A 21384-nucleotide genomic window follows, 5' to 3' on the forward strand; every position below is an offset into this window, starting at 1 on the left:
CACGTTGTGAAGTTTCAGTTGGGTTGATAGCTGTGGAATTGCTGTCCTCGCCCCAGCATGTGCAGATGTTAGTGCGTGATACCTCCGCGATGCCAAGTCCATTATCGTCTAAACGGTACATACAGCTGGCGGGCACCTGCAGTGTTGCGGAATGGACAGCATGGACTCGGGCACTTGCACCTGCAGGACAACTGCTGCGAGCCTGCTGTCAGTTGCCTCAACCCGACATGGCCGCCGTCCTGTCGTCCCACGAGGCCGCCTAAAGAGAACTGGGTATCAACAGGACGCGTTAACATGATGGCATGTTAGCCGAGAGGTAGACTAGTCTAGTCCATCGCTACCTACCTACCTCTAGGTAGAGAAACAATCCCGGACGAACACGCCAACACCACCCAAACACCCAAGCACGTCCAAGGAACGGCACATTCGCTGCGACGAGACCGACATACCTAGGTCTTCCCCATCAACCATAGGCCCATCGCCCAGCAAGCCCCCCCCAGACCGCGAACCCACCGTCATCCCTGCGATTAGACAAGCTGGAAACCGGCCCCCGGGACCCTATTGACTGCCAGTCCCGTTGCTACTACACTAGTGCTGCCTACCTCTACTGACTACCAACATCTGGTTTGCTCTTAGACACTTCTTTGTGGTGATCTGTTGTTAAGCGATTATGCATTGCTTGTAGACGGCCTCTCCCTCCTTCGATTGCTATACCTACCTAGTTTCGATGCCGTGAAGAGCTGTCCAACTCCCAGTCGAGTCGCCTACCCACCGGTATCCTCAAACGACCGTCCCCTCCTTGCGCCCCTCGATTCAAGGCACCACCGCGTCCGTTGTCCGAGTGTCAGTCACTCTGCCGATTCTCCTTGCTCGCCAGTGCCCACCCTCTCTCCGAACCCAAACGAACCGTACGGCCCATAAAGGTTTATAGGCCAACACACAGCCAGCGCGATGGCTTCGTTTGGACACGCGGTGCCGGCGGCTGCCCCGAGGCCCGGTCCGTATGGAGCAGCGTACGGGGCCCCCGTGGCGGTCAGCGCCCCTGCCGCCCCAGCAGGCACCTTTGCGCCCGGCACCAAGATCCAATGCGGCTCCCACCGAGTTGTCATCCAAAAGTATCTTTCCGAAGGCGGCTTCGCACATGTCTATCTGGTCAAGCTGCCGGCGGCGGTCAATGGCACCGACCTGGCCGTGCTGAAGAGGGTCGCCGTGCCGGACAAGGAGGCCCTCCGCGGCATGCGCACCGAGGTCGAGACCATGAAGCGCCTCAAGGGCCACAAGGCCATCGTCACCTACATCGATTCGCATGCCTCTGAGATGCGTGGCACTGGTGGCTACGAGGTCTTTCTCCTGATGGAATACTGCAATGGCGGCGGTCTTATCGACTTCATGAACACCCGCTTGCAGCACCGTCTGACCGAGCCCGAAATCCTCAACATATTCTCGGACGTTGCTGAAGGTGTTGCTTGCATGCATTACCTTAAGCCGCCACTGCTGCACCGCGACCTGAAGGTTGAGAACGTGCTCATCAACATGGTAGGCAGTGTCAGGAAGTTCAAGCTATGCGACTTTGGCTCGGCCGCCCCGCCTCGCCCAGCCCCGACTACCGTTACAGAGTGCCGCCTTGTGGACGAAGACATCCAAAAGCATACGACGATGCAGTACAGGAGTCCTGAAATGGTCGACGTGTACCGCAAACAACCCATCGACGAGAAATCAGACATCTGGGCGCTGGGCGTCCTACTCTACAAGCTGTGCTATTACACCACACCGTTCGAAGAAGGAGGGACCTTGGCGATTCTGAATGCCAGCTACAAGTTCCATACCTACCCTGTTTTCTCTGACCGGTTGAAGAAGCTCATCGGTAAGCATCCCGTGGCCGCCTGTTCTTGGACCTAGCACTCATCCGTTTCCAGCCTGGATGCTACAGGAGAACCAACAAGCCCGACCAAATATCTATCAGGTGCTCCGCGAAGCTTGCGCAATGCAAGGGAAGGAGCCTCCTGTCAAAGACGCAAGTGTTCCTGGTGCCTTCTGAGTGTGCTTTCGTCCGGCAACTAACATCTGTACAGATCTACACGGGGACGCATGTCGACACGAGGAAACGCGAACACTCACTGAGTCAGGCTAGGTCTCCCCCAGTCGTTGGCGCTGTATTTGCTGCCCCGGTAGTCCAACAACAGGTTATTCCCGAAGTCGAGCGGATGCGACGAGGAAGGCTCCCTGCCCCGTCTCAACCAGTATCCCAACCGACAACGCCCAGTCCCGGGCCCGGGAAAGTCACAAATGGTGACCCATTTGCTGCACTTGATACCAAGCTCCCACTCAAGAATGCCGACGAGCTGTCGAATAAGTTTCCGACGCTGGACCAGTTTTCTCTTCTACATGATAAGGGGACCAAGTTTGACTTTGACAGTGGTGTCCCTCAACCCCCACAGCAACAAAAGGACATTTCGCAAAGGGTAGCCGAAAGACTAGCGGACGAGGTATTCAAGGTCAAACCGTCACCGTCTTCGACTCCTGGGCCGATGAGCCAACGGGTGTCGCTTGATCTGAACAAGGGAAATCCGTACGCGGCTGCTATGGAGTCTCAGCGCATATCACCATCCGTCAATCCGGCTTCCACGCTCCCGAGGCAAGGCGAGCCAAGCCGTGCTTCAGCCATGATCTCAAATATACCCGAACTCAAAGCGATCTCTTCGCCGAATGCGCAAAGTCCGTTCCAGACTCCTCCGCCGACTAGACCTAAGATGGTTTCAACTGGAACCATGACCGAATCACCGCCACCGGTATATCGTTTCCCACCCGCAGAGCATCACCGGGCGGCTAGTGTCCCCCGGCAGCAAGAGACTGGTCCCACGTCATACACACGCGCTGCCACAACGGTGTTATTATCCCCTGGAGCCGCCGGATCGCCAAGCGCTCCGTTGCAAGGGCAAATGCACACTGCGCAAGCGCATCACCCCAGGTCCTCGAGACCGTCACTTGAAGGTGGCCGCCCAAGCTTCGATGCCTTTGACTTGCCGACAAGATCCAAAGAGCCGGAGAGCAGTTCATCCCGGTCACGACCTGCCAGTATCTATCTTGAATCAGACCTGACCTACTTGCGTGAAAAAGAGGCGGCTGCAAAACCACTGCACTCGCCGAGCCTTTCCGCGTCCAGATTCTCATTGGACAAGGGTCCCCCTTCGCCAAAGCTGGAGGAGGAGCGCAACATTCGTTCCAGCGTCGAATTTCTGCGCTCAATGGAGGATTCCGATACTAAGAAGAAAGACAAGGGTACCAAGCATCATTCTAAGCGCTCAAGCTTGAGCTCCCTTAGTGCCGGTACCAAGAACCTCTTTGCGGGAAAATTCGGAGATGCATTCAAGAGATTTGAAGGTGGCACAAATAACAGCGGACCTCCGAGGTCGCCATCTCCTCTGAAGGATGTTGATGCAGAACTCGACCGTTTCAATAAGTTGACACCAATTGCGGGATCCGAGGTAAATGACGACAGGAGCGATGATGGCCGGCGATTTGAAGACGATCACATAGACGAGATGACTCCCGAAATGCGTCGGGAGGAAGAAGCACGCATGTTGGCAGCAGAAGAAGCTCGTGTCGCTGCTGCGCAGGCCGAGTATCGTGCTCGCGTTGCACAGCGCACCGGTACGGGTTCGGCAACGGGCCCGACACCGCTGCCCAAGAGCATTGGCGGTGTCCCTCGCGCTGTGTCTATTCAGAACAAGGTCCAGAGTCTCCTGGATGAGAGCAGCCGTTCGGCGCCAGTGTCAAGGACAGCTCACGGCTATGGCCACTATACCGATGCCGATGCCGGTGGGCCTCGTGGCTCGACTGACAGTCTTGGAGATTCGCGGCCCGCGGTTGCAAAGAAGCCCATCGCCATTACCGGACAGCCCGTGTCCGGATCTTTACCGCGACCCCCGACCTCATCCGGTATGTCCAGTATGGAGCAAACCATGACTGGTCGCGCCTCCATAACCGTCACGGGGGGGAAACCGGCCGCACCTCCGAAACCCACGCGACTTACCGCAAACTTAACAGCCGGCGGTGGAGCTGGCTCGCCGCCCAGACAGCCCTACAGCACCAGCACGATAAGCCTGCACAGACAACTGGGGCCCGGCACCCCCTCGAGCTCATTAATAGATAGTGATAGAAGCGACAGTATCGGAGCGAGAGCGGGGGGAGACTACAGCAGAACAAGCAGAGAAGCGCTGGTCGCCGTCGAGGGTTTGCCCGGGCAAGATTCCCCCATGCTACTGCAGATGTCGGCGTCCGAGAAGGATGATTATATCAAGGACTTTCAAAAGCGGTTTCCTAGCCTTACGAGTATAGAGATGGTGGAGACGGATGTGGGAGCTAGGTCTGGAACCAGGGGTGATGGTGAACGAGATGTTGCCCGCTGAGGATCGCCGGTGCCGCTGGTGAAGGAAAGAAAGGGGACTGATAATGTCGAGCGACAATTACACACGGTCATGAAGCGTCGTTGAATGCGCTGCTGTTTGCCTGTTCTTGTTGATGTTGTGACACTTTACAAGTTAGAGACGGAGTGATGATGTAACGCGCTTTTCCGCAAGACAGTTATGCCCTTTGTTGAACAGGCATGCGCGCACACACATGCTATCTATAGGCACAACTATATCTATCGATCCATTAGTACCATATTTATAATTGCAATGCACATAGACAACACACTCCTGGAGCGGGATCGAAGTTTTAGCAAGAAATCAGGTAAACCGTCGATATTCGGGTGAAAGATGGCGTTCTGTCCCTAGAGGTAGTAGTCTTGCACTCTCATTTGCATTCATCCACCCATCCATCCATCCATCCTTCCTCCATCTATCCAACACTGCCACTGCCCCTCTTCCCTCCTCTCCCCTCGCTAGACCCTCCCTCGCCTCCTAGGGACACACACCATATCTATGTGACCTTCTGATCGAAATTGCAACCCTCTATCTTTCTCTTTCAAGCTAACACCACCCACTACATCGCACTGGTTGGTCAACTTATAGCCTATATCATCACCATTTAAGTTCCACGGTGTAGCTAGCGACCGAGGGAGGGTGGGAGGGTATCGTATCCGATCCGTTATATATCTCTCACAACATCTGTTCATTATTTCGTCATCTATCCATGGCTGTGCCTCGAACTCCTCCCATTCGTGAATGACCTATCACGTCGCTTAGCTTCTTTCTTTCCTTTCCCCTCAACGTCTTTGGGTACACGTATAAGCAGGATTTTCACCACCACCAGGTTTTTCTATCTCACATCACAACAAACTGAACCAACTTGACTTTTCTACGATCATCACTTAGGTGTAGTATGTTATGTATCTGCGCCACACACACACGCACTGAGCCGAGTTTTTTCTTTGGTCACATGCGTTATAACGGTGGTCACAACGGTCAAAAGCCGCAGCCGATTTGGTTTGGTTTGGTTTGGTTAGTCCGACACTGGCACATCGATTGCGCCCACACTAACTAAGTACATACTTGAGCCTATGTTAGTATCAATATTCGAGATTCGTCGATATTCGAGAGTCTCCAAGTTTCCTGCTCAAGATAGGTAGACTGCTGGATCCAGGCAGGCTGACCACAGTAATTACATAGGGCCCTACTACGTGCGCCCGTAGGTATTATGATACCTACCTAGTGAAAAAAAGATGTAATAAAGTAAATGTGTAACCCCCACACCTACCTATCGACCGGGCAGACTCGACCCGGCAGAGTAGGTAGGTAGGTAGGTAGGTAGACCACAGTTTGCAGGACTGACTGACTGACTGACTGACTGACTGACTGACTGGCTTGCGGCCGTTGAGTGCTCACTCAGTCAATCCCCGGCCGGCGAGTTCGAACCAGTCAGTGTACATGGCCACAGTAACAAGGAAGCTCAGAATATAAATATGGGAAAAATAATTCAAATCGATGCATCGCGTAAAGGTTGCCTTCAGATGGCTGAGAGAAAGGCCTGAAAGATATCCTCTTATGATGGGATCTTAGGGCCGAACGGGGTAGGGCGGGGAGTTGGAATTGTAGTGTAGTGATAGCAGTCCAGCCAGAAATCCCGTCCGGAGCGCTCACTCACTCACTCACTCACTGTCCCGCTCCGTCCGGGATTAAATCGGGGGGGGGGGGGGGGGGTGTTGAACCGAGTGGATCAACCTCCGATCATTCGCGCGGAGGTGGCATCCGACTGCGTAGTGTATGTATGTATGTATGTATGTATGTATGTATGTATGTATGTATGTATGTATGTATGTATGTATGTATGTATGTATGTATGTATGTATGTATGTATGTATGTATGTATGTATGTATGTATGAATGAATCCAATCCGTCGTCCCACACCCATTTCATAGTTTTGTGTTGGTTAGGTTGTTGCGGTAATCCGTTGTGGAGTCAACTCGGGGCGGGGCCGGGGCTCGTTGGGCCGCTGGTGAGGTGAGGTGAGGTGAGGGGAGGGGGCGGGGGCGGCGGGCGGTCGGACTCGGAGCGGTTTGGCTTTTGACCGGAGTTACGGAGGAAGAGCCAGGTCGGGAATAGCGTCAAACACTGACCACAGCCGGACCTGGCTCACGGGCGTACGTCTAACAAACAAGTATGGGGTATGGGGTAGTCTAGACCTTCTTGGGTGTTGGCGCCGTCGTTTCGCTGCCGAAAAGTCACTACAAAAGTCACCACCTCCACAATCCACATTGTCTCGGTGAAATTCCAACAGATGTGGATTTTTTTTGGTTGGCTTGTCCCAGATGACATCAAGGTTTGGGGGTTGGGTATGGGGTTGGAATGGAGATGATAATGCCACGACAAGGCTATTCCTGGAGCAAATTAGTTAGTAGACAGTCATAGAGCTACTGTGGGAAATGTTTTCCAAGAAATCGTCAAGCGCTTTGACAGTCTTGGAACTATTGACATACGTAAGACAATAGTTTTGGACCGGTGAATCAAAAACTGCTATGAGGTGCCGGCAACCGTCGAACCGAGGACAGCCGAATACCCGGGGCTGGTCGTTGTTGAAGCCATGGATGAGCAGGTATGAAAGGGGAGTTTTTAGATAGCATCATCAGGTGAAAATCTGAAGACAATGGTGAGTGCTGAAATGGTCTGAATCTCGCCGTTATATATGAAAACCGTAAATGCAATGGACAACAAAGATGACCTCCATCCGTCCAGAACCATGATTACGTGCCTGCTTATCGAGAGGCATATAGACGTCCCAATTTGCTGTGTTCTATGAATGACCTGCTTATATATATATAGCTGATGAAACTGATGATCAAAAAAACACAAAAAAGTGGCATCAACATTAAATGAAAATTGATATACAACGAATGCTTTTTATCAATATCTCTTCTTTTGCGTGATCGCCGCCGCCGCCCGTGAGAGCTGGTAAGAGATTGAGTGGGATGTTCTTTCTCTTCTGTTTCTTAAGAGTTCCGCCTGCCTGCCTGTCCTGTCCTGTCGTAAAAACTTTTTGTTCCAATATCAAAATATCCCAAAAATACGCCACCCCAGATGAGCAAATACTCCCAATATTGAGGCAATCAATGCAAAGAAGCGCCGAACGATATCCTATCCGGCCAAAACAACCCCGGTTTTTAGTGTGCCCATGCTCAAATCTGATATGCCAATGACACGCAGGTAGCCAGTAAGATGCTTAATAACAATAAAAGTGATGTTGGAGAAAAGAAAAGAAAGGAAGTGTTCTTTTGTCGGAAGCAGAAAGAGAAGCAGAAGAAGCAAACAATGACTGTTACCTCCCTACCAAGGGGGTGACAAGCTCAATGCTCTTCGGCCTCGAGTAGATCCCTGGCCTGCGGCTTGGTAGCGGTCGGTCATTATACGCATCTCCCGCACCGCCATAGTAGTGGCCCTCATACGTAGAGGAGAAAAACCCGGACTGCTGGTTCGAGTACGAGTTGTTGGGGCTGGCGGCCGAGCTGCGGTTGGAAAAAGGCCAAACGTTCGCGTGATAGCTGCCTACAGGCGGCGGAGAGGGGGGGCTGGCTGGCCTGCTGCCATAGAGGGAAGATTTGAGGGCATTGATGGCTGAGGACTGGCCGGTTCCCGGGGTGGTAGGTGGGGAGACATATGTTGAGTTGGGACGCGATGGAGATGCGCGGGGGATGATGTCTCGCGGCTCTGAGGAGGCCGAGTAGAAAGGGTAGTAAGTTGGAGCGTTCGACCCGATCCAGCTGCGAGATGAGGATGAAGAGGCACCGAAACCTTCTTGGTCGCTTAAGCGGCAGCTAATGACTTGGGGTTAGTCCTCGAGATTCAGCAAATTGGTTTGGGGGCGGTTGTTGGAACCTACTCCTTGGAGCAATAGAGGGATTGGTCGTGATCGGGGATAAACTGCTTCTCGCAAGACATGCTATAAGACTGCGTGTCAGCACAGAGCACGACCCTGGAAGGTTATACAAAGAGGTAAAAGAGCAGGCAGGGATAACATACCAGAACTGGGGAAAGCTTTCCCGCTCCTCCTCAAACCAACGCTCTTCTTCCATTTGCCTCTCACGATCCCTCATGTTCCTGCCCAGCTTCTGGGAGGTTTGAGGGGTTGTGGTTCTCCTTGCCAGGGCAGGTCGGGTCGAAGGAGCTTTTCGGACGTCGGTCATCGAAGTGTTGCCAGAAGCATGCCCGGACCTTCGGCGTTGGTGATGCATGGAGGCGGTTATGTGTGATTGGTGGGGGTGAGGGTTAAGAGGTGAGTGAGGTGAGCCCGAGGAAGCGCCAGGGGTTCACTGGGTTGGCTTGTTCTGCTCAGGTCCCTTGGCAGCGCAGCGTGGTTTGGTGATGAGATGCGGGGTCTTCCCAAGAGGAGAAGTCTTGAAGTTGAGAGAAGCTGGGGATCCCTGGAAGGCGGGAGGAGTGAAGGGCAATTCAAGAGTTTTGGTGTCCAGCAAGCCCACAAACTACCATTCGTGGAATGACGAATCCGTGCAAGTAGGTGTCGTATTGGGTGGCAAATCCAAGAGCTGCAAGAAGACAATTTTCTTGCTCGTGCTTAGTTTGTTGTTCCTGGCGCTGTCGTGGGACTGGAGAGTCTGTGAGGGAAAGTGCGCAAACCGATAGCTTCAACGAACGACTTTGGGAGACCAAACGAGGGTGGTGGTAGTGATGGTGGTGGTAGTGATGGTGGTGGTGGCGGCAGTGGTGGTGTTAGACAAGCGAGTAGGACGGAAGGGGGACAAGGAGGTAGGTCAATCGACCGGCTATTAAACCCGTAAGGTGTAACAGGTGCAGGTCAGTTGCTTTATATGCAAGTCGGCGTCAAGTCGCGATGGGGTTGCGCTAGTGACCGGTTTGTTTCTCCAGATCACAGTCCAGGAAACAGCTTTGCACGGTTTTGCGGGGCCCCGGATTGTGCGAGTGAGCTACTGTTGACTTGATGGGGATGGAGTCTGTAACTTGGTGTTTCGCTTCTCTGGGTCGACAAGTGGGTAGAACAGGATGGCCGGTGGTGACACAGATGAGGGGCGTCGACACACGGTGTTGAGTGTTTCGTTCGGGATTTAGTTGCGGGTACGCTGTGTCGTTCGAGAGCAAGGTTGGGCAGCCCGACTACTATGTATGTACAAGTTTGTAATGTTGTCTTGGGTTCGGCTGGCAGAGGTTGTGTTTGGGCGGACGTCAGTTGGCGTCTGTGGATGTAACTGAACCGTTGCCCTGGCTATGTAGGTATGGAGTTGGGTTGACAAGCTACTAGTGTAGAGCGAATGTGGTGAGGTGAGGTAGCTGCACAGTGTATGTAGGTAGTCGTCTTGATGCTGCTGTAACCGTTGGCTGCTGCAATGCTGACGGGATGGATTTGATTTTTGAGCGGAAGGGATCTTGGGGCGAGGAACTGGCGGACGTCTTATAATAAGAAAACGAGAGAGCAAGTGTACCTAGAGCGTGGTGTAGGTACCTTAGGTTCTATGTAATGGAAGGAGGCCAGGTGCTTGGTATCTGCCCGCGCAAGGATGACTCTTTACTAGGTTGTCACTGTCCTTTGTAGCCTGTATCTGGGTATCTGCCCCTGTCGGTCCCCTTTTGGCCCTTTTCCATGTTCCTTCTTTTTTCTCGTCGGTGGTCTGGATGGAGTCCTGCCCGAGAACGGAGATCAGCAGGGCTGGGATGTCGACCAATCGTCTTTCACGGATGCTTAAACGTGTACAGTGTACAAATATGACTATCGGCATGAAGCACTCTCCATTATCTGGCCCGTCGTATCTCCCCATCTCCAGCGGGCAGTTTAATTTTTTTATTTATTTTTTTCCCCAAAGATTTTATCACCTGAACTTAGCGCCAAGCGTGCTAGTTCGATCGATTGGCCTCGTGTCTCGCCTATAGTAGTAGGTGGTCAGTCACTCGGTGGAGTAAAGAGGATAAATAAAAGAGAAGCAGCGATCTGGACCGTCTAGGGAAGCCAGTTAGGTCCTCTGTATGGCGCTCGCTGTTCTTGTCGCTGCCTGGAGTGGTTGACTGCTTGCTGTAGCGATTCGTAAACCAAGTCCACAGGTCGTCATCGCCCCGGCGGCGCGCCTTGGACCAGCCCGGCTGGGAGTTAGGTAGGTGGGGGCCCAGTTTCGGTTGAAGCTTCCTCCTCAGTTGACGACAGAAGTGAGGGGGTCCGGGTGCTAGCACTGCACTTTTTGCACTGCAGGGATTATAGGGGGCTTCTGACACTGTGCTGACTGTTTTTAGTTGGAGGGGGAAGCGGAAGAGGGGCCGACAGCATTGACTCCAGGAACAGGGCGCTTTGCTTCTGTCCATTTCACTCTCATTCTTTCCGCAATCTCCAAACTCTCCGCCGGTCATATTGGCATGGTGCTAAAACTGAAAAATGGGCACCTCAGGAGAGTACCGACCCCGATGAAAGGGAAGGGTCCTGTCCCCGCCTGTTTTGTCATCAATAGCCGAGCCCTGCTGTTCCGCGCCCCTGTGACAAAAGGTGTGGGGTGATGGCGGAATCTGCGAATGGCACGGTTGGCAGACAGGCACCCGGATGGCCAATGTTGCCAGAATGTTGTGATATTTTCCATTCAAGGTCCATCGGCTTCCCTCCTGAAGGATTCACAGGCTCCCATCTACTACACTACACTACACGTCGGGTGTAGGCTGAATGGCACGGGGTCCCCACAGCCCAGAGGCCGCAAAGGTGCTTCAGATGGCTCCGTGTCAACACTCCTACATACTTCAATCTTCACTCTGCTTGGTTCACCACTCTCCTACACTACCTTATGGTAGCAAGCAAACTTGTTCCGCCATTCACGGGCAGCGTGCATTCAATCAACTCGGCCCTCGGGCTTATCGACGATCCCTTGTATTTTAAGACATTCGCTGTTTTTACTTGGTGATCATCACAGGTCCATCTCCCGTCTGGTCCGTTAAACGAGTGGATTACAGCGACACTAGGTACCTTGCTATGTAAACTTGGGTTCCAAGACCAAGAACGTCCTCCAAATTTAGCCTTTGAGACGGTACACAGTGAGAACCTGAATGGCCAAAGTAGACAGCAAGGTGCTCGCTCCATCCCACCATGAACCCAACGAGAAGAGCACACGCAATGAATGGATCACAACGACCAGAGGACCTCAATCATTATCCCCCTCAAGTTGAGGTGATCACGAGCCATCGATTCTGGGGGTTTCAAGCTCCTGTTCATCGGCCTGGGCTTCGTCCACAGTGCTGAGGTATGATCTCCGTCATCACTCCTCCCGAAGTGCCCGTCCTGATCAGCCATCCCCCACACAGGCACAGCCAGCCTTCCACCTTCTGGTCACCACCAAGACCACGCACGCAATGAATGCTACACGTGTGTCGAGATGCTGATGTCGTCGCCCACATTCAGCCTCTTGGGCGTGCTCCCGAATCCTTGCTTCTTTCTCACAGCCTCAACCTGACATTCAGTCCTTTTGGCCACTCCACATACTACACCCTCAAACGAATCTCTGGGTATACATATGTAGTAGTGTACATACCCTACTTTTGGGAATTCATCCTCGTCCCTGCTGACTGTCCACCGGTCTACTCGACTGGGACAAATTGACTGATAACGAGGTCTACTGCGTACAAACGGTCGTTTCTATCTCAAGGGATCCCGAATTAATATGTACTGCCAAGCGCCCGAGCGAATGATTCAAGCCATCGCGTCATCCGCATCCTGCGGGGAACAAGAGAGCACAGCATTGTGGCTTGATCAATGGCTATCTACCACTCTCAACTGCACGTGTAATTATTGACTGCACTGTACATGATGGCAGGGTCTCACGACTCATTCCCTATTCCCTATCCATAATCCCGATGCCGCTCTCGCACCTCGCACAGAGCATCCACTGATAATGATAAGTTGCTTGACACCGACAAACTGTTGTCGTGAGCACCAAGCAGTGGTCATTGATAGCGCTCCTGTTGCTATCCATGTTGCCCGCAATATTACATACAACAGTGACTGATTTCACACACTCTCTCTTGCTTCCCCACGACTCGCTGACGGGAAACTCCATCTGGAATCCACTTCACATACAGCGGAGTGGAAGCCGGAGGGACGGAGTGAAAGTACCTTTCCTTTTGCGGAGAGCCGAACGCTGCAGAGCCTCCTGCCATCGATCGATCCCTTGTTCCCTCCTGGGCAAAAGCGAGCAAAACGGCGAGCGAGCAAAACTTCAGAGTCCAAGCACTGCGTGTTCACGAAACATAGCGACCCAAAGTCCACTCTTTCGCACGCCCAATTCTCCAAATCTGCATTCCGACTTTGCCAGCACGCTCTGTCACAGGCGTCTGGAACCCGACGATGTCATCCTCACCCACTTGTTGATGCCACTTGGAACGGCCTCAGGTAGCCAGGTCCACCGCCCTCCGCAAACCAAGGCATTTCACTCGCAAGGAAGAAAGCAAAAAGTTTTTTTTTTTTTTTTTTTCTTCTCAGAGTTGCATCGGCGCCCGTGCGCTAGTGTCCCCGATTTGGGTACGACTACCGCCTACCGCCCCTCTTTCGGCGGCCAGCCCTGCGTTGCCCTGCCTGTCTGTGTGCCTTGCCAGCAAATACCCACGGTGTGGTTACCGCGGCGCCTTTCCACTTTGGCGGTGTCGAGCCCACTGTCACGACAGCAAAACAGGCGTCAGGCCTGAACCGAAGGGAGAGGCTCCATCGCCCATGGCCCATGTTGTGGGGAGAGCTCCTCGCTGTTCAACAAGCTCTCACTAACCCCGGCCTACCCCACCTGTGCCAATGCCGCCTTTTCAAAGGACAGCCAGGAACGTTCCTCAGCTCCTGACGGCCCGGCTGCAGAGTTTGCGGTGCATGGCATGGAGATTGGGTGAGAGGCTTTCTCCCAGATCGGACCAGACAGCGGGAATGGAGCCGAAGCATGTTTGGTGGTGCCATGCTGCCATGATCTTCCGGGGCACCAGTCCCGTCATCCGCCGGCCACAAGTCAGTCTTGCCAGGTCTGGATGGGCAAACACTGTAAAGTGTACATATCGTCCAAGTCTTCATGTTTATTCCGCTCCGTTGATGCTTTCGGAAGGAGGGCGGAAGGCCGGAATTTGCCTCTTCAATATCGAGCCGTTTTCAGCCGACTAGAGTCTTTTTTTTTTTTTTTTTTTTTTTTTTCTCCCCAACCGAAACACACCGTGATAGGGACCCGGCGGCGTGGGGGTCGCTCACGGGGGCTTTCAGGAGGTGGAATGTTCCAAAACACCGACAGCACTTGCGGATCTTGACAACACACAGACAAACCCGCCCGGCCGACAGAGAAACCATCGTGACATCGCCAGGTTTCAGCGCCATCAAGATCCCATCCCGGGAGACACTGTAGAAAAAAAATTCTGCATCTGGTACCTGAAAGATCGAGACCATTGACATGGCCCATGCGCACGAGTCCATGGCTCATCGGCTTTTTCGTAGATCATCGAACCATACCACAGAATATCAAATTCCTGTCGGAAAAACTGCCTTCAACACTGCCGAGAAAAACCACCGAGTGACCAAGTTCCATGCTATAGACCTTTTCACAAGCATAGCAAAGCGACCACAAACCGAGAGGGTACACAAACCGGCACCGCTCACTTTACATCTTGACTGAGATATTGGTAGCACCATAAAGCGCCCCGCGGGACCGTATTCCGAAAAAAGGCCAGGGTTCTTGCTCACCGGCTCATGTGGGACAATGGACAGCCGCAGGGTTGTGGAGGGCCAGACCTCTTGCAAAGCGTTCGAGAACAAGACAGGGGCATGTCTTGTCTTGGCCCTTCGTTCTCCAGTAGGGTTGCAGAATCCATCTCTTTGTTGGTGGTCGTGTACTCTACTATTTCGCTACATAGTATGTGCTACAGGTTTCAGGGTACACATCTCAACGGCTTTCTGAATCCGGCCCTTCCTTATCACCCCCTCACGAGGAAATCACCAGTCCGGTGATATAATTGGCTTTCTGCCTCAGCCAAGCTCTGGGTTTGGACGGGAACGAGAAGATAGGCGGCAGGGCAGGCCAATGAGCCTGAGGAGTGCGGGCGGGCAACGACAACGGTCGATGACAGCCAACGTCAGAAAACGCTCGGGAAGCTTCACGACTCTTGTGGCACGCGAATACAGTCGATGATGCCTTATTACGCATTTCGTTCGACTCTGAACGCCTCTCTGGGTATGGTTAAGCAATCACCCTCTCCAATGCCATCCCGAGATGAACGACGAATTTCTAGGCGGATGGCTTCATTCCTTATTCCTTCATACCTAGATGACGGAGACAATTGCATCCAAGGACAGTGACCCCGCTCGTTGCCCTTTGGTCTTGCGCCCCTCGCTACTCGAGAAGCGGTTACAGTCGATACCCCTGTTTATGCAACCACCCCATTATGCAAAATCACTATGTGATGCAAGGGATTCTCGTGCCCAGATTATTTTACTATGAAGATGCCTGCTAATTGCTAATTGCAAGCCGCCCAAACCCCCCGCTACCATACAAACTTGCAACTACAGGGGCTCTGATAAGAGGTTCAGTCACCCTTATCACCCCTTATCAGATGCATTATCGGCTATCAGAGCCCCTTATCAGCGATATACTATACAATAGTAGAGAGTGGAGCCTACCCCCCATATGCAAAATCACCTTGTAGTGCAAGCCAAAATGGCTGCCCGGATTACTTGCAGAAACAGGGGTATCGACTGTACTCATTGACAACAGCCAATGTTATCCTGGGCGCAAGACTTCGGCACAGCAAATGTACACACGAAGCTCTCGCTTATGATTTAGCACCGTCCAGCCTGAAAATGAAGCAATGATGTCATTCTTCGAAACTATTGTCTGTACTTGATGGAAACCCAGCCATCAATGGTCCATTAACATGCAGGCCGTCGGATGGCAATGTCAGAGAGGGATTACGACAAGATGCTTCCGGATCACTTCCGCAGGTCGCCTACATCACCCGTATGATGGCGCGAGGTGATGTGATAGGCCAAGCATACCAAGGCAAAGAGGTAATATCTCTTGGTCCTAATACTGCGGTATGACGATGATACGCATCTTGGTTCGAATTATTGTCTTGTCCTCCCCACCATCATTTATCCCTCATCCCAAACAACACTTCTCCAGTCTATCGGCTTGGCTTCCATCCCGCTTATATGCCGAGCTGTCTCGAAGAACCTGGGGGAAAGAAGGGACCTCCGCGCTGTCTAACGGGCAAAAAAAAAAAAATTACCGGGCCGCGCTGCAGGTACGGTTGATATCAGGATGGGTGATCCTTGACCCGTCGATTGCAGTACCCTGAATTCAGAAGCACATATGACATCTAGGTACGAGACATGGCGCCTACAATTCTGTCTTTCTTGGTGCAATTTGTTATACACAAAGAGTCTTTTTCGGACAAGGCTATCCAACGCAAACACATTTTCCGTGGTGCCGGTCACAGAAGGAACTACCCGAGGCAGATAGTCTCCTCTACGGATTCTCTACCGTCCAAGCTAATGGAAACTCTCCGGTCCTTTCCCTTCTCGGATTCTCGCCGGCGATAGATGCTGCCGGCCTCCGGTGTAGACTGCATCATAAGTGGTGATGAGACTTGCTCATTGGCCTCAGCATCCACAACCGTTCGTGCCTGACTGACTCTTTCACATCAACCGGCAGGTCTTCCGAAATCACATTCCCTTTGACTTTGACATTGACTAGTCGCTAGGCCGCTCCCGCATCCATAGGTTCCGACTTCAGCCCGGCTGCCCGGATCCAAATGTTTGGTGGTACCAAGTGGTTGGGTACACTACACAGGTCGAAGGGCCGTTCGGTCATCTCCGACATCGCAGACGCAACGATTACTGTATCCATGTTCCGGTCTGGAACGCTGCTGCAACAATTTCCTTTGATGATTCGATTGCATTGAGAACCCTGGGAAAATCTCTTCACCTTCACCGTACGTTTTGCATTTGCAAAGGGTCGGTTTCAACTAATGCCTGACACCGTACGGGGCTGCTGCTGCTGCTGCTGCTGCTGCTGCTGCTGCTGCTCCCTTCAGAACCCTCGGAAGAGGGCCACGATCGTGATGCTCGGGAATGCTAAAAAGGGAAAACCGGGGTTCCAGACGTTGCGGGTCTCTCTTAATTAGACCAGACTTTTTAGAGACATGGGGTGGTGCAGTCCATGTCGATTCCTAGCACCCTAGTGGGCTCCCAATCTTCTATCGCGAATCGTGACAAGTGATTATAGTGGACATCATAGCGGAGCTTCAGAAGGCCTTTGGAAGATGGAAAGGTAAGAACTCACAGCAAAGTTCATTTTGAGAGCTCTTGGGTCCCATCGGGTTTCCCAACAGGCGAACCGTGATGGAGCTTGTGGGCTATGAATAGCATCAGAGAGATGATCGAGTTTGAGGGCATTATTTACGCATCGACACTAGAAACCAGACATCGAAGCATGCCACACTATTGAGTATTGCAGTAGCTCGCTTCGTTGCGATCAAAGAGCCTCAATGTTCTGCATGGGACTTTGAACCATCTCAAACGTGGAACCACGTTTTCAGTATCTTTGAATCTTCGAGACATTCGAGCACCCGAAATCCGCCCCATACAAATGGCGGTGTACTGACTTGTCAAAGAGAAAAGGTCTAGAGCGGTGTATGTTTATGCATTGCAAGCATTTTCTCTCAAACAAAGCAAAGCATACGAGGCGGACGAGGGCCTGAGCACTTATACTCCGCTTTGGAAGCTGCCGATGATGCCGTATTCAACTTTCTGGGCGTCCACAGTGTCAGTATGTTTCCCCATACCTGAAAAAAATAACATGGGCCAAGTTGCCCCATACCGTCTTGTGGACTCACAGTGTTTGTAGGTAAACCCACCTGCCTCTCCCAGTTTCCGGTGGACCTCAAAATCTTGAATTCAAGCGAGTTTGGGCCCTGTGTTTGGGAGTGTTGCATCATCATGGTAATTTCCGCGAAGTTGGAGACTGGGTTGCAAAGTTATAGTATCCATACGGCGGAGGAAAAGCCGCTGCCAACTGGAAAATCCTTACCGCAATGCAAAGTCAACAGCGAAAGATACCTACTTTCGTCAAGAAATCTAGGAGATCAAAACAGGACAGGCCAAGTAACAACAACTCGATGTGTATCGCGTGAAAGGCATGGAGTTGGACAGCTATGGTGTGCCTTTGAATAATGGAGGCCATATGAACTCCTGATTTCTCATGGCGATCACCATTCATTCAAGGAAATTCTTCGGTGAGCTTTCATAATCAATATAGTATGTGCTAGTTTGTTTGTTAGCTCAGTACCCAGATACTCCTAGTATACTGGAAGAGATGCCTTCCGAACTGTCCTAAACCTTGAAGGACTAACTGCTATGCAGTAGATGATGGCTAGGTACGGATTCAAAAGACATCAACAAGCTCCGATATGGCATATTTTACCTTGGAAAAAGCATGAATACGGCATACAAATACATAGGAATTTTGCTCGAGGTCTTAAGCTAACATCAGACCAGTATTGAACTGTACACGTGTACTCTTTCTCGTCTGTCTATCAAAGAGTCTGGACTGCGAGATCTTCACTGAGATCTTCGTCATTCACACATTACCTACAATTTCTGGAAGCCATCCCACAGCGTAACCGAGGAGAATAGAGTGATCATCACATGTTCTGGAGACGTGATGTTGCAATTTTTGGAGGAATACGTCCAAAAGATAACGCGATATCATCCCCTATCACAAATCCTTGGAAGTCGAGTATGTGACTCACAAGCGAGGGGAATTCTACACTACACTAATACTCCGGTGTTCCATTCTTATCCTTCCAAGGCAGATTGGTTTGCAAAACACTAACTACTGCGTTCATACTGTACGTCCAGGATCGTTTCTTTCTGAATGCCGAGCAACTGCTGTAGTGTAGATCTCGTGCTGATCACCAGAAAACGTGGTCAGGTGGATGGCAGAAAAAAAAATAAACCGAACCCATTTCCAATGTCATTCTTTCCACAGTCTGCAAGGCACACTCGTAGTAGTGCAAAAGGCCATGCACGCGCGCACAAGTTTCGGTGCCTCTCGGCGGTAGATGAAGGCATGCGATAGGATCCATGGTTGAGCTGTCTGTTGATGGAACACCTAAAGGCACGCTCATCGGGTGGAATCTTGTGTGATTTTTGAGTCTACCAGGTTCCGGAGAATAGGTAGGCCGGATGAAACTGGTTGGCTAAATTTGACTGTGGCAGTTGATCATCACGATACCTAGAAAACTTCCGTATTTCTTACTTAGGAAACGGAAACGACGTTCCTTGCGGCAGAATATGCTTCCAGTCAGTGTTGGTAGGGATGCACCTTGTCAAAGCTTTCTTTTCACCTCATGCGGCAGAGGAATTTGGGCAATACTGAATATGGGAAAGGAGGGCAAAAGCAAATACAATGTTGACTGGCAGATGCGAGGGCGTCACCGTGGTTTGGCGGTGCCGTCACGACGTGCAAGTCGAACCTGTCGTCGAATCTCTTGCAGATGCAGCACGTAACCCTAACCCCGAAACTTGAATCCTAAAACTAGTCATTAACTTCCATCTGAAAACTTCGAATGCGTTTTCTGAAAGCGGAAGGATTCGACTGTAGCACCACATATGTCGGACGTAGGGTAGTAAAGCTCATCCATCTTGAAAGTAAGGCAAACTATTGACGCAATTCTGCCGCGTTGCGCCATCAACGCCGAGTTTTCTCTTTGCGACGTGCACATCTCAACGCACCGCCGCACACTCTTCACCTCGCGAACGGGCCAACTCACCGAACGAGTGGCTTTCTGCAGCTCACCTCATCGAGACACTTGCAAATACCCGACTCTACCGCTATAAAGCACCAGAGCCTTCAACAAGAAATCACAATGAATCGAATCCAGGGATCCAAACCAAGACTGAAACCCACCAACCCCAAGGCAAAACTCCCCAGCAACCCAAAACCAACCACCACACAACCCCCATCATCATCATCATCATCATCAAATCTTCTCATCCTCCAACAATCCCAGGACCCCCAATCACTACCGGCCACCAAAACCACTCCCTCACCATCATCAAACCCCTCAGACCCCACAACTCCCTCCTCCCTCCTCCCTATTTTAACGCCCGCCCTCGAGATCCTCTCCCGTTTCCACCACCGCAACAAGAACCAGCACCGCCTGTCAAAATGGTGGGCCGAGGCCGACATGCTGCGGCGGCATCTGCGCAAGCTGATTGAGGCGGCGAACGAGTGGTGTGATAAGGAGCCGGAACGAGAGGGGAAGAGGAGGAAGGAGGAGGCGAGGAGGAAGAAGAAGGAAAAATATGAACGGTTGGGAAGGGTCGAGAAGAAACAGGATGGGGTGGGGCAGAAAGGAGGAGAGGAAGAGGTTAAAGGGGAAGATAGAGAAGAAGAGGAGGAGGAGGAGGATAGGGAGGCCAGGGAGGTTAGACTGAGGGCGGAGTATTTGAGGGGGAAACTAGGGCCTAGAGCTTATTTGTGAGTTTCTCTTCTGTTCTTGCGTGGGATGGAAAACAAGGGGGGTGATGTTGATGAAGGGGAGGGGATGAGAGAGTGATGAAGAGTTACTCATTCACTTCCCAATCCCTTTGTCATCTTCCTCCCAAGACTGCTCCCGGAGAACTTATCTTTTACACTTGAGACTAACCACCCAACAGCGCCTTCAGCCAACTATCCGCCGACAGACAATTCGCCCACCTAGGTCTGATGCTCCTAGGCGTTCTAGCCCAGGTAGACAAGGCACTTTCAGCATTCGCCTCGGTTCCAATCGACGAAAACGACGACGCTGCCGCCGACGAAGCGGCAGAAGACAGGGGCCCAAATCTCAACGCTACAGTCATGGGTCAGTTAGCAGACGAGGTGCCTAATCAACGGCACAATGACATCGGCGTAGCGGTGTCGAGGGAAGAGTTACTTGCTATGATGTCGGAATCCACCACCGCATCCGGACCAACGGATGGCAGCTTGGCGAGAAGCGATGCTCGAGATCATCCACTGCCCACCACCGAGACTGACTCCGGAGCAGCACCACCACCAGTAACAGGAGAGAACAGACAGGGCAAGAATAAGAGCGAGAAGAAGAAGAGACCAAGGGACGATGAGGATGATAAGAACGACGATGAGGATAAGGATGACTTCTCTTCCGGACCGACACCACCAGTATCCGAGCAGAAAAAGAAAAAGAAAAGGAAGGCAGGAGATGACGGGACCGACATTGATGACATCTTTGCTTCGTTTGACAAGCCCAGCCAGAGAAAGAAGAAAGATAAAGCGGAGAAATCAGTTGTAGCTTCAAAGACCACAACCGTCACAACCTCGATAGCAACAGCTACAACAACAACCACGAAGGTGAAAACGACAACCGACTCATCGGTACCAACTACAACTACAACAACAACAACAACGCCAGCAGAAGCCGAAACACAACATGGCAAAGACGATCTTGACGACATTTTCGCTTCCCTCGAAAAGCCCAAAAAGAAAAAGACAAAGGTCAAGAAGACGGATGACCTAGATGACATATTTGCCTCGTTCGACAAGCCCAAAACGAAGAAGAAGAAAAAGAAGGCGGGGGCGGGAGCGGGAGCGGACGAGTTTGATGATATCTTTGGGGGGTTATGAAAAGGCGCTGCATAGTTGACTAGGCACCTACGTAGTATACTCACTCGCCTGTTATTGTTGGTGATGGGTATACCAGGTTTGTAGACACGAACGAGTAGCTCTGGATTGCTTCAAGTACAGTTACCAATTCGATGCATCTTGAGGTTTTGTTTGTTTCAAAGGCTACATGGTCATCGATAAGTGCTCGGTCCTTGCATTTGCCTCTCCCTTCTGGTTTTCTCATAGCAATACTATATCTATATACTACACCACCACGCTGTCACATTGTTTACTTGGCCCCTGGCAGCTTTCTAAGTGAACC

General features: G+C 51.8%; 3 protein-coding genes across 3 annotated transcripts; 2 read left to right on the top strand and 1 right to left on the bottom strand.

Annotated features, from left to right (window-relative positions):
- The first annotated feature begins 349 nt into the window (after positions 1-349).
- On the top strand, positions 350-4709 carry stk-38 (serine/threonine protein kinase-38). The gene is made up of 3 exons (XM_957825.2): positions 350-1864; positions 1917-2014; positions 2073-4709. Exons 1-3 carry the CDS (start codon positions 952-954, stop codon positions 4407-4409), a joined length of 3348 nt encoding a protein of 1115 aa, XP_962918.2. The 5' UTR covers positions 350-951; the 3' UTR covers positions 4410-4709.
- A 2478-nt stretch (positions 4710-7187) lies between these two features.
- On the bottom strand, positions 7188-10014 carry NCU06203 (hypothetical protein). Its single transcript, XM_957826.3, has 3 exons — positions 8458-10014; positions 8318-8377; positions 7188-8252 (listed from the first exon to the last, which is right to left on the bottom strand). The coding sequence occupies exons 1-3, from the start codon at positions 8667-8669 to the stop codon at positions 7757-7759; spliced, it is 768 nt and encodes a 255-aa protein (XP_962919.1). The 5' UTR covers positions 8670-10014; the 3' UTR covers positions 7188-7756.
- An 8999-nt stretch (positions 10015-19013) lies between these two features.
- On the top strand, positions 19014-21344 carry NCU06204 (hypothetical protein). The gene is made up of 2 exons (XM_957827.2): positions 19014-19940; positions 20120-21344. Exons 1-2 carry the CDS (start codon positions 19327-19329, stop codon positions 21081-21083), a joined length of 1578 nt encoding a protein of 525 aa, XP_962920.1. The 5' UTR covers positions 19014-19326; the 3' UTR covers positions 21084-21344.
- The last annotated feature ends 40 nt before the right edge of the window (positions 21345-21384 follow it).

Source organism: Neurospora crassa, linkage group III (assembly GCF_000182925.2).
Source record: "Neurospora crassa OR74A linkage group III, whole genome shotgun sequence".
NCBI lineage: Eukaryota > Fungi > Ascomycota > Sordariomycetes > Sordariales > Sordariaceae > Neurospora > Neurospora crassa.

Coding starts and splice junctions, on each gene's coding strand:
- stk-38 (XM_957825.2), top strand. CDS start 952: ATGGCTTCGTTTGGACACGCGGTGCCGGCGGCTGCCCCGAGGCCCGGT. Junction 1,865..1,916: donor CCGGTTGAAGAAGCTCATCG/GTAAGCATCCCG, acceptor ATCCGTTTCCAG/CCTGGATGCTACAGGAGAAC. Junction 2,015..2,072: donor AGGAGCCTCCTGTCAAAGAC/GCAAGTGTTCCT, acceptor ACATCTGTACAG/ATCTACACGGGGACGCATGT.
- NCU06203 (XM_957826.3), bottom strand. CDS start 8,669: ATGCATCACCAACGCCGAAGGTCCGGGCATGCTTCTGGCAACACTTCG. Junction 8,378..8,457: donor GAAAGCTTTCCCCAGTTCTG/GTATGTTATCCC, acceptor GCAGTCTTATAG/CATGTCTTGCGAGAAGCAGT. Junction 8,253..8,317: donor TCCCTCTATTGCTCCAAGGA/GTAGGTTCCAAC, acceptor CCAAGTCATTAG/CTGCCGCTTAAGCGACCAAG.
- NCU06204 (XM_957827.2), top strand. CDS start 19,327: ATGAATCGAATCCAGGGATCCAAACCAAGACTGAAACCCACCAACCCC. Junction 19,941..20,119: donor CTAGGGCCTAGAGCTTATTT/GTGAGTTTCTCT, acceptor ACCACCCAACAG/CGCCTTCAGCCAACTATCCG.